This window comes from Gymnoscopelus microlampas, assembly GCF_963454915.1.
Source record: "Gymnoscopelus microlampas genome assembly, chromosome: 10".
Lineage (NCBI taxonomy): Eukaryota > Metazoa > Chordata > Actinopteri > Myctophiformes > Myctophidae > Gymnoscopelus > Gymnoscopelus microlampas.
Window position 1 is genome coordinate 36,951,398 of NC_139947.1, and position 16,724 is coordinate 36,968,121.

The window sequence follows — 16,724 nt, forward strand, 5'->3', positions numbered from 1 at the left end:
GTATTAACCTTAACTTCAAGACTATTTCATGCTGAATATATTATTTTTTCCAGTGCACCTTTCTTTCTGTGTCCAGCTTTAGAAAAAAAAAGTTCTATGGAGAGAATACATTCTTACTCTTACTTTGATATAGGTTTATGATTCTTTTTTTCTTAAGGCAAATTATACACGTGCAGACTTTGGATATGTTGTAAACTATCCGAAGGATAAGGGAGATAATACTTGAATTATTTTTGAAATTCATTTAGCCCATAATTTATGATGTCCGTGTGAATGTTTCGTTTATGTTTGTTTTCTTTCCACGTTGTTGTGCAGGTGCAGTAGGCCTATTTTGTACAGAAACAAAACATCTGCGATCTGGCTTGTTTGTATGTCTTTGTGTTTTTGTGATAGTCGTCAGTATATACTATTTGTGCATCTCTCATTATTTTGACTGTAGTTTTCTGCAAAATTAATTATCAAGTGTAGATATAGGCCTCTTCAAATATATACAAACGTATTCACGAAACATGTGTTTTCTGTATTTATTATCCATTCAAGTGATAACATCAAATATACTGCCGACCAACCGCATTTTGTTTTTATTAAGGAAATTGTTTTGTGTAGTGGCCTTCCATATTGAGCCTCTTCCAACATCAACAAAGGGATTATATTTTCATGATCAAAGAACTGTATGCAGCGAAATGACCAAATCGCAGACACATTACAGATATAGGAAACAGATGGGTAGTTCCTTAATAAAATGTCTAGGAGTTGTTTTGAAAGAAGCTAGAACATTATAGTCCAAGTACAAGTTGCTACATTTGGAAATGGTTCAAAAGCTATATGTATCAACATAGCTGATGATTCAATAACACATTTTGTTTTTATAATACTATAGCTTAAACTACATGGCCATTTATTTATTTTATATGTTTGAAAAGCGCTAAATGCTATAGTCATCCTTAAATGCAAATATAATGCTAATAGACTTCCAATCTTTTTGCAAATTTGCCTCTATTGAGTCAAACATGCCAAGATTTGTTTCACGACTGTTACACGATAGGTCTGTAATAAAAGATTATACATGCAAATGATACGACCTCCTAGAGTATTCTTTCTGACTTTGGTGTATCAGGGACTATACTACATCTGTATAGGCTACTAGTAGGTATATAAAAGAAAATATTAAGCATATACCATCAATGTGAGCGTAAACGATGGTGATATTTTGCAGCGTGTACTCGGCCTGTATACATACGCCACTGCCATGAGAGCATTTGGAATTTGAGTTGGCATTTGAGTGGAATTAACATGCCAATTTATCTAATAATGTAGATAGGCCTTTACGCATTAAATGGGTCAAGCTTATTTTTTTGAAATTGTGAAATAAGCTTATGTGAATAGTTTTTAACGAGAGACAAATTCCCATGTCTGGCATTTGTTTCCTGGGATAGGCCTAAATTACCTTTTTGTGGTGGCAAACAATACGGACAGGATGCTGTAATTTCAAAGCCCAATCCACTGCATTTCCGCACAGCTAGGACAAAAATGCTAGTTTACAGCCCTGTTGGAGCGCGGCTGTTTGTCTCAAATGCAGACCAACAAAGCAAACTCGACTAACTGGCTAGACGTCTGGGCTAAATTACTTTATGGTTTTAATGGACGTTGGTGGTGGACTCGTTCAAAGGAGAAGCCATACGCTTCGTTCAGCCAGTTATGCCTGCTGGCCATTGGCAACCCCCATGGATTTCATCACGTGAGAGGTATTATATCAGCATAATACAATTAGGCGAAAACGTCAATAGTTATTGTTGTCTTGTGTGTAAATAAAAGTGCTCCACAGCACTGTACTCTGCTCATCGACAACACCAAAATAGTTGGCCTGACGGGTCAAGAAAAGGAAAGACTAACAACATTTCCGTTAAATTAATAAAAAAGGCCTCGTTTTCTTTGCTTTTGGTCTGCCTCTGGTGTATAATATAATTATGTCAGTAGCCTACTGCATCATGTCGTGTGGCAGTAGTTTGGTTCGATCTGCGTAAGGAAATATATAGACTATATATGGAGACCTTCATGATGTGAAATGTGTCTGCATTACTCCAGTGTATAATTTGTGGATGGGGTTGTTGTAGTTAGGGATACATCTGAACACTAGATGACGCTGTTGTTCCACGCTGTGGGCTAACTCTGTGCTCCTGAAGGGCCAAACACGCTCTGTGGCTTGGGTAAAAAATGAGGAGTAGCCTTATCGATGACAAAATGACAGATATGGTCACTCACCACGTTTTGTGTCAAGTACAGTTCGAGGATGTAGTGAATAACCATGGTTATTTCAGTTGGGGACAAATGGGGTTTCCATTGACCTTTTTGTATTTAATGGTGACTTTACTGGCCCTGTTACGATTATTTGTTTCACTCATGGTGACAATTTCAGTTTTAGAAACTTTCCAATAATGTCATTGTTGTGAATTTATGGATCAAGCAGGCAAGTGGTCTTGCTGCCTATGATGGTAAACAGAGCTGAAGCACGGTATATATGTGTGCGTCGAAATTAACACGTGCAGTGGCTCAAGTAGACTAACACAGTAATGTTTGCTCAGAATTCTTCATCTATGCATTTTTTTTATTGTGGGGACATAGTTGAGTGAGTCAATGCATTTAAATGAATTGTATATAGGCTACAACATAAATGCACAGAAAGTATATTTTCAGACAGAATTATAATACATTTGTGTACAACAACAACAACAACAACAACAACAACAATAATAGCAGCAGCACTAACACAATTAGAAAAACAACACCACCACTATATGCTTTATTACTATTTATTTATTTATTATAGTAGTTGTGGGAGCACATTTAGTTATTACATACATTTTACATACATAAATACATGTATTATTATTATCATTATTATTATATTATTAATCATAATACTAACCGTAAGTAGGCTTACGGTAACAACACTAAGAATAAGAATAATAAATAACACAGATAAGTTACAACAGTAGCAGTAACGAATATTCTACTAAATATGATTTACATAATATGATAGGATTTTTTTAGGGTGGCTATCATGACCACAGTACAGGGCGATGAAAACATGAGGATTGTTGCGATAAAAATGGCACTTAGAGGCCTATGCTGTGACTGCTGTTAATGTGAATGTCAGGGACAGAAATAGCCTACAAACTTGCAAAGACGTGTAACAATGGCAGTGCAATCTGCATATTTATAGAGTGTGAAAAGTCTATAAATTTGCTTACTGGCCTTTCATATTTTACGATGATGTATAAAAATCGTCAGCAAACGCCACAAAAACCACACTGGTATTGGAAAGAGGCCTATACAGGCGGACTGACTGAGCTAAGAATATGTCCGCCGTCGGTCCAACTAAACACCCAAGTAAAATTTTATGAACTCCACCACGTGGGAGATTTACTACGTTTCCCTCGTAGGTTTTTACGGGGTCAGTAAGTGGCAGCTAGTATTCATAGGTCGTGTTTATATTTGCATGTGACGGTGTTTTACAACGCATGGCGCAAGTGTCTCGCCGTTGGTCATTGCTCGATTACGACGTCAAGAGTGTTTTGCCTCTGATTCCACAGTACATCATACTTTGTGGTTTTGCATGCGTTTGCCAGGCCCCTGTTCTTTATTGTCTTTTTTTGTGTGACATTGTGGTCTTGTGTCGATGACCCCAAATGCTATATACAGCTCTTCAGGTGCACAATGGGTCAAAGCTAGATAATCATTTAATATATAATCTTTATTAGTCCTGTGAGAAGGTTGACGACATCCCATTAAGATCTATGCCAATTCTAATGACTGAACCTTTCCCACTTTTTTTTATACAAATATATACTGGATATACTGGATTTGTACTATAGAAAAAAAACACACACCATATTTTAGACACAGCCAATGAGTTCAAGCTATTTCACAACTCCGTGGTTTGTGGTTTGTGGCAGAGCTATCTCCTATACCGTTGTGTGTGTGTGTGTGCGTGTGTGTGTGTGTGTGTGTGTGTGTGTGTGTGTGGCAACAAACGCAGCATTTTATAAGATGTTATAGTCTCTATGTTCTGCTTATGATCACAGGTCCTCTCAAGGTGTATACAGGCCCTACGCGTGACCGTTCGTGGATAGATGAAGGGAGGGGGTACTGGGAGGGGGTGTTGTAGTGGGGGTGGTTGGGTAGGAAGCTAAAAAAAAAAAAGAAAAAAAAAGAAAGAAAAGAGAAGCTCCCGTGACTGTGCCGGTGGAGCAAGCCAGCTTTAATCTAAGCTAACACACATCCAAAGCACATGCCACGAGCCGGGTTTTGAGCTTTGCAATCGCCGAAAAACACTGACGACTGTGAGAGAAATTCGATGAGAAGCGCGTCTGAGAGAGACTGAGCTGCCGTATATTGTCCAAAGGGGCAGCGTTTCTCCTAGTTCCGGTTTGTCTGCCTCTGCTGTGTGCGAGTTGGGACCTAAACAAAAGGCTGCCATCACCCCTAAAGGAGACAGGCTATTCTACCGCGAGAGAGCCGTCTGCTTGATGCAAACCAAACATGAGCTCCTATTTTGTTAACCCTCTTTTTTCCAAGTACAAAGGCGGCGAATCGTTGGAACCAACTTACTACGACTGCCGGTTTCCACAGAGCGTTGCCCGCAGCCACACGCTGGTGTACGGACCCGGAGCCACTGCGCCGGGCTTCCAGCACCCGTCCCATCATGTGCAGGACTTTTTCCACCACGGGACCTCGGGGATCTCCAACCCCGGATACCAGCAGAACCCCTGCGCGTTGGCTTGCCACGGCGACGCGACGAAATTTTATGGATATGAAGCCCTTCCGAGGCAAACGCTTTATGGTACCCAGCAAGACGCAAGCCTCGCGCAATACCCAGACTGTAAATCGTCGAGCAGCTCTAACCCCGGAGACGGACAAGGCCACTTAAATCAAAACTCCTCTCCCAGTCTTATGTTTCCTTGGATGAGACCCCACGGTCAGAATTATAGAATTATTTCGTATTCTTCTTTCTGTGTTGCTGTTTCTCTCCACGCGCGCATGTGAGTGTGTGCGTGTTGTGTGTTGTTTGTCCGTGTGTATGTGTGTGGCTAGTGTGTGTGTGTGTTGTATACGACTGTGTGTGCACTCGTGTTGTGTTCGTCACCGAGAAAAGAGAGATAAGTGTGGGAACGGGGATAGGGGGGTATAAAACCTTTATTGCACTGTTATAGCCCACGACTCTGGAGCTACATTGTCCTTAGAGGGACTGAATTGTTGCTTTTCAAAGTAGCTCTGTGGAACATAACTCATGGCACCAGCTCAGTCAATTATCGTTCTCATAAGATATTTCACAAATTCTAAATGCTATAGCAGTATGGGGTGAACATGACCGCGGGTTTGAAACGCGGTATAGTTCCACTGCTACACATATACCATCAGTAGCAATCACACTGTAATGACAGATAGGTTATCCCAATGCAACACAACATTCCCTGCTCATTTAGGAACCGGGGTTAAAGGCTTTGGGGGAATGTAAGCCACAGGGCCTAAGGACGAGGCTCAGACATATTGCTGTGATCATAACGACTTTGCAAGATATTACTTCTTCTTTTACTGGGATCGTTCTATGCAGGTTACTGTACTGTAGCCTTGTGTGAAAACACCTAGGTCTCTTATCTTACACTATAGGCGTTAGTCAGTCCTGTGCTGACTTCATTAGTGGAGTGTTTGTAATTCCCTTGTATATAGAAATATTTAAGTGTTCGTCAGAGCAGTGTTTGTTTGCTTTCCCCTATCTCGCTGTTTCAGTGCACTCTTTCTCGTGTGTGTGTGTGTGTGTGTGTGTGTGTGTGTGTGTGTGTGTGTGTGTGTGTGTGTGTGTGTGTGTGTGTGTGTGTGTGTGTGTGTGTGTGTGTGTGTGTGTGTGTGTGTGAGACACACACGTGTATGCTATGCGTGCGTGTATGTTTGTGTGCGTGCCTGTCTGTCAGAGAGAAAGGGAGAGAGTTTATTTAGTCTGGGCTTGGCCTTATTGCAAATATGGAAAATTATGCCAGATCTCCTTTTTTATATAAACACACAGAGGGTTATAATAAGCAAACATAAGACACAATACATATTTGTATGCTATCAGTTTGACAGTTAGGCCTACAGTGAATTTACACACATTGGCAAATGCATGTGTATGGCCTACATTAATTACTTGATATTCATGTAGTTTTATGGACATAGTTTTACGTGTGTAGGCTATATATAGGCCTATTGGCAGCCCATATTGTGGCCATATACCAATCCAATAACCAATTGTGAGATTAGGGCCTATACTGTTGATGTTGACTGGAACTGCTCCAGTTATCATGATACCTGGTAAATATCAAAAATAAGTAGCAAATAGGCCTATGTTATGCAAGCATTGGAGCTTCAGTTGGTATAGGTATATCATTTAACCTTTGTTTTTCCTGCTGTTAATAAATAGATTACTGCAGCTGTTTTCACACACAAACTTACTCAAGCCACCCAAAACCGAGAGTGACAGCAAGTTCAATTTTGCATTCAAGATTGACTATTTTATGGTGGGAAAAAAAGATAAATTTGAGAAATAAATGGCAGTCATGTTAATGCTTGTGGGGGACCTGATCACTCTATAAGCTAACCTCAAGCTCTATTTCATTCAAGCCCCAGGAAGACGGAACGGGAGGCAAACCTACAGCCGCTACCAAACTCTTGAACTGGAGAAGGAGTTTCTCTTCAACCCCTACCTGACGCGCAAAAGGCGGATCGAGGTGTCCCACGCCCTGAGTCTCACTGAGCGGCAGGTGAAGATTTGGTTTCAGAACAGGAGAATGAAGTGGAAAAAGGAGAACAACAAAGACAAGTTTCCGGGTCAAAGAGGGGAGGCTGAAGCCGAGGCCGAGGAAGAGGGCAACGAGGACGGTGAAGTGGAAGAGACAGAGGAGAAAGAAGCGGAAGAGAAAGAGGAGCCCAAGGAGTGATTTTATGGTCTTTTTATGGTTATATGGCTGAAAAAAAAGAGAAAAAGAGGTCCCATAAACAGACGACGGGTTTAGAAGGAGGCAAGAAGCGTCAACTTTATGACCACGCTTTCATTTAGTCAAGAGGGGGACAGGAATCCCATATTGCTACCATAATAGGCAAATTTATCCCTTCTGACAATTATCCTGATAGGAATATGGTTAGCATTATTTGGATTTTCATAATAAACACACACACACACACACACACACACACACACACACACACACACACACACACACACACACACACACACACACACACACACACACACACACACACACACACACACACACAGCAATATTCTGTTTGATAGAATAACACCTTTGCCAAAATGATAATTTAAAACGCATGTAAAACGGGAAATGGCTCATTTGAGTTGTAAAGATTTAGTTTTAATAACATATCTAAACAAGATGCAGATCTGACCGATGCTGACCCGTCATGTACATAGATAATAGCCTACATGTAAAAAGAACATGGACGTATTTTCAAAATAGCTGCCTTTCCGCTATTATAAGCGAAATGTAGGCCTAACCTTGTAGTAAATGAACACCATTACAGCTGTTTCAATTCTGACAAGAATAGCATTGGCTAGCAGGTCCATGTATAAACAACAAATGTTTTGTTTATTTTTTAATTTTTGATTATTACTATTATTGTTGTTCCTATTCTTCATTTCCATGTGAACGGCCAAGATAAAGATAGCCATTAGCTCCTCAGACATATTTTTTTTCTAGGATTACCAGGGAAATGCAATCGTTTGAAATCCTTTGATGCTACCTAAACCTGGGGAAATTGCAATAGAGATTTCTGAATATAGAGATTTCGTATGGTTTTGTTTGAAAGTGTTATCAACCTTATATTAAGTTATATATGTAGTATTTACCCAATATACAGTATACACTTGTTGAAGACAATTTGTGAGTCTTGGGAAGACAATTAGCTCAAAGCCAAGCAAACAATTGTGTGAGATTGTACCGCGGCACTACCTAATTACAGAGCATTTGCCTTTTCAGAATTTTTATTCCATACTTATGGCATTGCTCTGTTTTGATTGAAAGCTATTTCCCCAACAACTAAAACTGCCTATAGAAACGCACATGACTGTGTATGATAATACCTGCTACAATTACAACGATTTTAAAGTAAGGAATTTTATTTTAATGTGCTGGTGATATAGCGTAGTTGTTTTGCACTGAATATAACCTTTATGTACGTCTTGTTATATATTGATGTTAACAGTATGCTCGTTTTCTGGTGTTTTCTCCTGTGAAAGACAGAATTGTGTGTCCCCGCCATGCGTTGTTGATGTAAAATCACCAATAAACAAGATGGCTCACAATCAGTTCTGTTTCTTTAGAGGAGATGTAGTGACTGAAAGGATCCAATTTTAACACAAATAAAAGACCACTGGAGCACACATATGATCTGTTACGCCATATAGGCATGCATTAATAATTCATATTTAATAATATTTGCTTAGATGGGCGCCACTTTTCACAGTATGGCAGTATCAACAGAAATTATGTTACCTGAAGTATCTTGTTTTACCTATATTGTAATTCTTATTCTCAGTAACTCACTTTGAGCCAAAAACATAATCATGAAGATTATGTTTTAGCTGAAAGTGACTTACAGAGAAGAAGAAGAATTACAAAAAAACAACAATTTAGTTTTTGACATAGCGACAGCACACATTCACGTATAAGACGTATGAGAAGTAATTAAGCTGAATATCGTTTTGAATAAAACATATTTTGACTTTCAAATCCATTTTTTATTAAAACTAAGACATGTAGCGTCTGTGGAAGATGTCACCCTTTAAGGGAAAGCTTTGAATCCAACACTCAGCATGCGTATTCTCCAAAGGGCTACGATTCTTTGATTCATGCGCTTAATAAGATAGTTCCTCGCTTCAGGGAGGATATGAACCATTCTTTAATGACTCACAGGGCGAAGAGCGTCTGTTTTGGGTCATAAGAGTAAACTCGTGGCGTGTTTTCATAACAACAGGGCACTGTGTAATTGTGCAACAAAATGGGACTCCATCCATGTTACACAGGCAAGGTGTTTGCGCATGTGTTTCAGACAGTCAAATGTTTTTTACTTCCATGCATCAAGCCCTTGAAATCAAAGCAACAGGCCAAGTGTGGTTAGCTCCTTGCACCTTGTCCTTGTCATGTCAAATCCGATCTGTAATGCACTCAGACAGTCAACGGCAGGCCGGACTGTTTGTTTGGATGGTAGAGGGATATCAAGAGGATCCCCAAATCAGACATGTCCGTTACGTTTCACTTGGCCTACCCCATCCAACACACCTCAACATTGACGGTCACTTAAATTTTATGCAGGATAAAGGAAAAGTTATTCTGCTCAGTGCCCTGGGGTGGACGAATGCCAATATTCTGATTGAATCTGCACCTGTTTTAAACATGAGCAGAGTTCTCCTCTCTTTTGACCATGCACCTTTGCGGGGCACCCGGAGTAGATTAAAACAGTCTATATATATGTTATATCTTGTGCTGCACTGTTAATTTAACTCAGACAGCAGAGGAGGCCTATACGAACAACCACATGGAGAAGGTCCTGATCCATTTCTGCACACATATATAACGGCCTATCGAACAAGTGATGCCGAGCTCTATATTTTGGTTAGTTTATAGTTACAGAACAGGTTGTATATAACATCCTACGTCTATCATTTGTATAATTAACAAAGTATTATTTATTTGTTATAATTATATTTAAATATATTTAAATAAATCCATAAATAGACCAAGTCGATGTTGATAGAGCATGTATAAGCAAACACCCATGGAAGCTATACGTGCCGAGTGGTTAAAGCATTCGTTAATTCGCTTATTAATAGCTAATGAACAAGTTAATTAACGAATCCATTTTATTGAGGCTGAAACTTGCAGTCGGGGTTGACAACTTCGTTCAAGTTTAGGCAAAAGACAAATTTACAGACAAAAACATTTGAATATAAATATTGCAGCACATTTTGCTGCTTTTCTTTTCATTTTGAAATTAATTCATGAAATACCGGATTTGTCATTGCCCTACGATGAACCTCAAGTCGTAATTTGGTTTGTGAAAATAACATAACTATTCATTTTTGAGAAAGCAAAGAATTGTTAAAATAGTTACATAATAGACTTCAACGAATTAAGTAATAAAACACAGGAGTGAAGGCCAAATCAGAGAGATATTCTTTGACATTATACAAATTAAAAGGTGTTTGATTGCATTATTCTTTTTAGCATATACAAATATTAGGCTATGTTGTTTAAAATATATTTTTTTCGTATCGACGGGTCTTGGCCTGCACTTAAACGCTAGGACCAGATTAAACATGTGTACGTTTTCCTTTTGATATCTAAGCATCTCTTTTGACGCTTAACTAAATCGTGCTAAAACTTTATTGGATTTTTGGTTGTTTGTTATTTGCTTCAAAGCGTATAGTATAGGCCTACCAAACTTTGCTGCAGGCTACTGAAATTGCAGGAAGCGTTTGGGGAAGTGACAGCTACACTACACTGTGACCATTGTCCCAATGCAGTGCCGTGCGTATATGGCTGGCATTACCAATGATGTGCATGCTGTAAACTTTATTGGTGGTGTAAATGCACGCCTTGGATCATCTAGAATGAGTCTACATCCTCTGTAGTTCTATGGATCTCACTATGTGTTGTAGACGGATCTCACGGTCTCGCTGGACAAGACGCACTATACTTCCATGTATGTATATATGAAGTTTGAATGATATTATGTGTAAGGATGACTTTTGTCATTCGCTGTAATTGTTTCTTATCAAACCAAATAGGAAGACAGCGGTAGTGGGGATTCGTGCAACCCCATGTTGCTTGGATGTTGGATGATCCAACATTGCATCATATTACGATCAGTCCGAATATTCAGTACATGTACCCATGCCGTTATGTTCTCGTCCAAGCGGCCTATAACGGCGCTCCTTGTGATTTGATCATATAGGCATTAATTGGCTGGAGGTGACATACATTTCATTTTGAACTTTGTTTAAAATGAATGTTTATGTTTATGTCGTGGCTTTCCATTTTTCATTATTAGGCTATTTCATAGTGTCCTCTTGGCTGCACAAGTTACGGCGCCTTTTCTGATTGTTTCTGGTGTGGTTGACATCTGATCTAGCATATTTTCTTGCAGGATAACTTCAGCTGACCCACCTTTCGATTTGAAAAAAATAAACAACAATATAACCTTACTAATTAGCTAAAATAGACATCAGTTTTTAACTTTCAAGTGTAGTTTGGTTTCCTTTTGCCAGCCTGTGTGAAACCGCTATACACTTGACGCTGTACGCTTTATCCTTGAGTTTGCAGTGTAGCTTCTATCTCTATCGGATGATCATCTCCAGAACCAAATCAGTGTTTTGTCTACGTTACATGGTTTAGGTGTGTGTGTGTGTGTGTGTGTGTGTGTGTGTGTGTGTGTGTGTGTGTGTGTGTGTGTGTGTGTGTGTGTGTGTGTGTGTGTGTGTGTGTGTGTGTGTGTGTGTGTGTGTGTGTGTGTGTGTATTTTGCACTTTGTGGTTGGATTCTTTAATTCGTGTGATCATGATGTGTTTGTATTGTATTGTATTGTATTTCATCATAGTGCCACGCATCTCCATTGTGCGCGTGGAGACGCAGCATCCTGGTCATCAGCTCATCACAACCTGTGAACGGGGGCGAGCTGTCACATTTTGACGCACGTCAAAAGTTAGCGTCCCCGAGCAATTTAAGCGTTCGCACCCCGTATTCTATGACCATTTTAGTTTAGCAAGATCGAAAAAGAGAAGGGAAGAGATGGGTGCAAACATTCCTGGTTGTTAAAGGGAGAAATTTACAGCTGAGTAATAAAAGTTTACGACTGAATCCATTCTGCGATTGGTTGAGGCGAGCCACGTGGCACAGGCTCTATGAACATGAACTTTATGCTGTTGTCTATTCTCTGGTCCTTCCGTTGTATCGGCAGAGGGCTAAGCTGTGGCGTAGAAATCCCCATTTCCCAAATACTGGGCCAATATTGCAACAGCTCTGGGAGTTTGTTACGGTAATTACTCGCATGATGCATGAGATCTCCGACTTCCTCTTCCTCGCTGACAGGGGAGTCTTCGCGACAGTCGTCGCCTCCGCCAGTTCCGTCTGCTTCTGTTATTCCCCAGAGGCACTAGGAACCGGGGCTGGGGACAGACAGACAGGGAGGAAAGCAGCCCGCGGTAAAGAAAGACCCTTTCGATCACACAGAGATTCCGCTTCTTTTCCTTTGCGGAGTTTCGGAGATAATAGACCAAGCCGCGTCGCGATCGTCAAGCCATCGTGACCCCTCCGCCGTTTCCCCGGATCACAACAGCAGAGCCACAAACTACGGATAGCCTGCTGGGGTAAGAGATAGTCGTTATATTCTTCCTCCTAGCTCTGTGTGTCAATAAACCGTTTAATACGCCGTTATTAATACATAAAATAAAAAGTGAACGGAAGGTGCAAATGTGTGTTCCAACACGGGTTTGACCTGACCTGTAGCCTGGGAGGCAAATGATTGACTGCCCATGGCGACTGAGCCAAAGCTACATCACTGTACAGTAGCCTAATTCAGACTGTTTACTGGTGGGCTCAGCCTATTTTAACTGACGTCGTTTGAGGTTACTCACTGCCGTTGTTTTGCGGTTGTTATAGCGTAATGGGAAACAAACTTTCTCATCAGTTCAGACTATAGAGGCCCTAACTGCATTAGGTTAATTAGACAATTGGCTTATGAATGAGTAGTTACCTAATTGTGACAAATAAGTAGGCTAATTCATTCATTTTCGTCTCTTTATACTGGCCGCTTGCGTTGATCTTTTCCGGTCCCAAATATTTTTCAAGGATATTAGCTGAATTGCATCTCTCTCTCTCTCTCTCTCTCTCTCTCTCTCTCTCTCTCTCTCTCTCTCTTTCTCACACACACACACACACACACACACACACACACACACACACACACACACACACACACACACACACACACACACACACACACACACACACACACACACACACACACACACACACACACACACACACACACACACACACACAGAGCAGAGAGTGGTTTACTACTGCAGTGCCCCCTAGTGACCATAGCTATTCAAAGTGGAAGTGGGCGGGAGTTTCAGGGAGTATGTCTTGTTTATGGCTGTTTTGTTCGGTGGCTGCACACTGCGGATGTAGGCTAGTCTGGCTCATACACCGTCCTATTGAAACCGTCTGTTGCCACTAGCGAGCATTTCGGCCATTGTTTGTTTCAGTGCAGAGCAGTAGAGGAGTGAATTTACCTTTTAATGACAATGAGATGCACAAATCACATGATGTCTTATTGGGACCAGCAAACTGTTTTTTATTTGCACCATACACATAACATCATCATCATCATCATCATCATCATCACCACCATGCACCACGATCCACATCATTGATCATACATTTAAACGGCAACATTTTTCACCATTTCTGTGCTAGCCTAGAAAGCACACTTCATAACGTTTTATGTACATCAGAGGCAGTTGTATAATTTGTGTGGAAAATCTGTGATCATGAATCTCCCATATCACAGTTCTTCTGAACTTTACAATGTGGTCAGTGGTCTAAGGTTTCATTGACCCACACAACTGCAGAGTGGCAGGTGTGCGTGTGTGTGTGTGTGTGTGTGTGTGTGTGTGTGTGTGTGTGTGTGTGTGTGTGTGTGTGTGTGTGTGTGTGTGTGTGTGTGTGTGTGTGTGTGTGTGTGTGTGTGTGTGTGTGTGTGCGTGCGTGTGGGGTTGGTGAGAGACATTTTATTGCACCTCACAGCTAAACAGACTGTGCCTAAATGGTTTTATTGCTGCTTTCCGGCATCTTGCGCGTTTGTTTGTCTGTCTGTCTGTCAATCTGTCTGTCTGCCTGTCCAACACGTGTGTGTGTGTGTGTGTGTGTGTGTGTGTGTGTGTGTGTGTGTGTGTGTGTGTGTGTGTGTGTGTGTGTGTGTGTGTGTGTGTGTGTGTGTGTGTGTGTGTGTGTGTGTGTGTGTGTGTGTGTGTGTGTGTGTGTGTGTGTGTCTTGCTCTGCCAGCTGAAGTTGAAGATAATAATTGAATGTAAAATGGTGCTATAATTGTGTGAAGTTCTTTTATGTAAAAATATAATACTGAACAATTGGTATACTGAATTGTTGTTAGAGATGAATAGACAGACGTGGTTTTCACAGTATTGTTGTGTTTCAACCTTTAAAAATACACAGCCAAAAAATGTCAGTGTTGTTTTAACTCTGAGAGTGTAAAAATCGACCTGGATGTGATGTGGGTACATTTGTACACTCTCACCGATTTAAATCAACACTGAGGATTTTACCGTGCCGAATTATTGACATTTACATCCTGCAGTGATGTCGTTGAGGATGGAACAGCCCACTGTCGACCACGTTGTTTGTTTCCCTTTTATGACGCATTGCTGTTGAAGCTGTAAAGTGTCCATTGCTGCTCCGTTTTATGCCTATAGAGAAGAGAGGGAGACAGAGAGAGAGGTTCTATTCAACAAAGAGTATACATATCTTTCTGCAGCCTTTAAATATAGTCAAAAATTCAAGTAAAATCCTCAGTGTCAATGAATAGAATTATAATATCCATTTCTAATACCAGGAATATATAAGTAACCACATTTGGTTACGTTACATTTGATTTGGTTACCATTTGTACATTCTCAGAGTAAATGTAACACCTCTGGATTTTACTGTGTACCAATAACATGGGTTTTTATCAGTGGGTTTGATGAAGTCCGGCGGTGCACCTCATGCCTTTGAAGTGGAGATAAGCTCGCATAAGCCCCACGTGAAGCACTGCGTCTGTCTATGTCACCATATTTAGAAGTGAACTTACGAATTCTCGACAAGGCTTAATTTTGCCCACTAATGGTCATAATTTATGATGTGTGGAACAACATGCGCTCATTGGGCAACAGCTTCCTGAGTGCTTAACGAGCATAAAGCCATGCACTTCCGGGCATTAATTGGGCCAGTCGGCAAAAGGTAAAGCGCTTCTATAGGGCCTGGTATTGTTAGTATTTTAAAGTACTCCTTATTAGCAGTGGCGGAATAGGGTTTGAAGAAGGAATAAAACAGAACATATAATTGAGCACGCTCTTTAAGTCTGGCTATATGATATAATCATGATTGATGGCCTAATGCAAAGCGTTTAAATATCTGTAACACTGTAGGATTTTTATGATTAGTTTGTCGGATGTATCTCAACAAACATACTTAATCCCTAAAGCATGCACACACGTGTAGGCACCGTGTTAAAAAAGAAAGTGAAGTAATGGCGTCTGTTTGAAATTAGGCCTCAATTTCAGAGCATTGAGGCAAAAGGTACAAAACAGATCTAACTTGAATTCGCTGTAATTGGCTAGTAGTTGTAACATAGTAATAATAATGATAATACTAATTATTATTATTATTGTTGTTATTATTATATAAGAATGCAGTAGCCTACGTGTAAATATTTTAACACACACATTTACGCTTAAATATTCTCTATGTGTTTGGCGCACATACAAATTAACTGCATTAAAGGAATTTCCACTGTCATTGATATATCGTTAATAACTCACTTTGGTCTTATACAATTTTTGGCTGTTAACGTCAGGGATATTAATGTTAGGTTGTTCCCATTGTTCATAAATATAACGGGGAATTACTAGACACAATATTTGTACTCTCAAGCTGTCTGGAAACGTGGACCAAACGGCTTTCCTCCCAGCCTCAAAAGCCGGCATGTGATTTGTCTCGCGGGCTGCAATAAAACACTAAAAAGCACATGGGAGAGAAAGAGCTTTCTACCCCTGCACACTAGTGCAACTTCTTTTGCATTCCTACTCCTCAAACAGATACAGCCTCGACCTAACTGTTCAGCCAACGTTATTTATAGACCAAATTCCACGAATCGCACCATAAATACGGTTTCTACCCTTGCTATTAATTACCCCAAAAAATATAAATTTAAGTTATATTTCCTGCTCTTTTGTAATTAGAGTCCTATTTTAAATATCACATTTTTTTTTCTGTCAAGATACTAAATACACAGGGAGCTGCATGCCTCAATCAACGAGTTTTACAAGGTCGTGTGTTAAAAGACTTATTGAAGCGAAACAATGCTGCCTCAAATTGTGGTCCTGTGCTGTGACTGTCACTTTAGTAAGCAAAATAAGGCATTAATAGTGTCAGACGAAACAATTTGTTTTGTAGCTTTAATTCTAGTTTTAGTTTTTTTTTATTCAAACTTATGGTATTTTTTTTTACAAAACAGCTGTGAAAAGCTTTGTGAAGTTATGCATGCACAATCTTCGTTTTCTCTTTTGTACAAGGAGGGAAAGATGAATTCATTAAGAAATGTAACTATAGAAAACTATTTTACTGGCCTCGGTGTGTGTGTGTGTGTGTGTGTGTGTGTGTGTGTGTGTGTGTGTGTGTGTGTGTGTGTGTGTGTGTGTGTGTGTGTGTGTGTGTGTGTGTGTGTGTGTGTGTGTGTGTGTGTGTGTTGTAACATATTCGTTATAACTAGCCCAGAAATATCAATAATCCACATGTAAAATTCCCGAGTACAGTTATATACATTACAATACAGTCTCTAACTTTTGGGCTTTATTGGGCCGAATTTGTGCCACGCGGAAGTCACATATG

General features: G+C 40.1%; 2 protein-coding genes across 3 annotated transcripts in view; both read left to right on the forward strand.

The window, feature by feature from the left end:
- Nucleotides 1-4,542: 4,542 nt before the first annotated feature.
- On the forward strand, nt 4,543-6,974 carry hoxc8a (homeobox C8a; the record flags this gene model as incomplete). Its single annotated transcript, XM_084068472.1, has 2 exons — nt 4,543-4,978; nt 6,658-6,974. The coding sequence occupies 2 exons, from the start codon at nt 4,543-4,545 to the stop codon at nt 6,972-6,974; spliced, it is 753 nt and encodes a 250-aa protein (XP_083924598.1).
- Nucleotides 6,975-12,124: 5,150 nt separating this feature from the next.
- Nucleotides 12,125-16,724, forward strand: part of LOC311053078 (homeobox protein Hox-A2b-like) — a 40,176-nt gene continuing 35,576 nt past the window's right edge. For both annotated transcript variants that reach the window (XM_084068468.1, XM_084068469.1), the window contains exon 1: nt 12,125-12,421. The gene's annotated coding sequence lies outside the window, so the exon portion shown is untranslated. The remainder of the gene's footprint in view (nt 12,422-16,724) is intronic.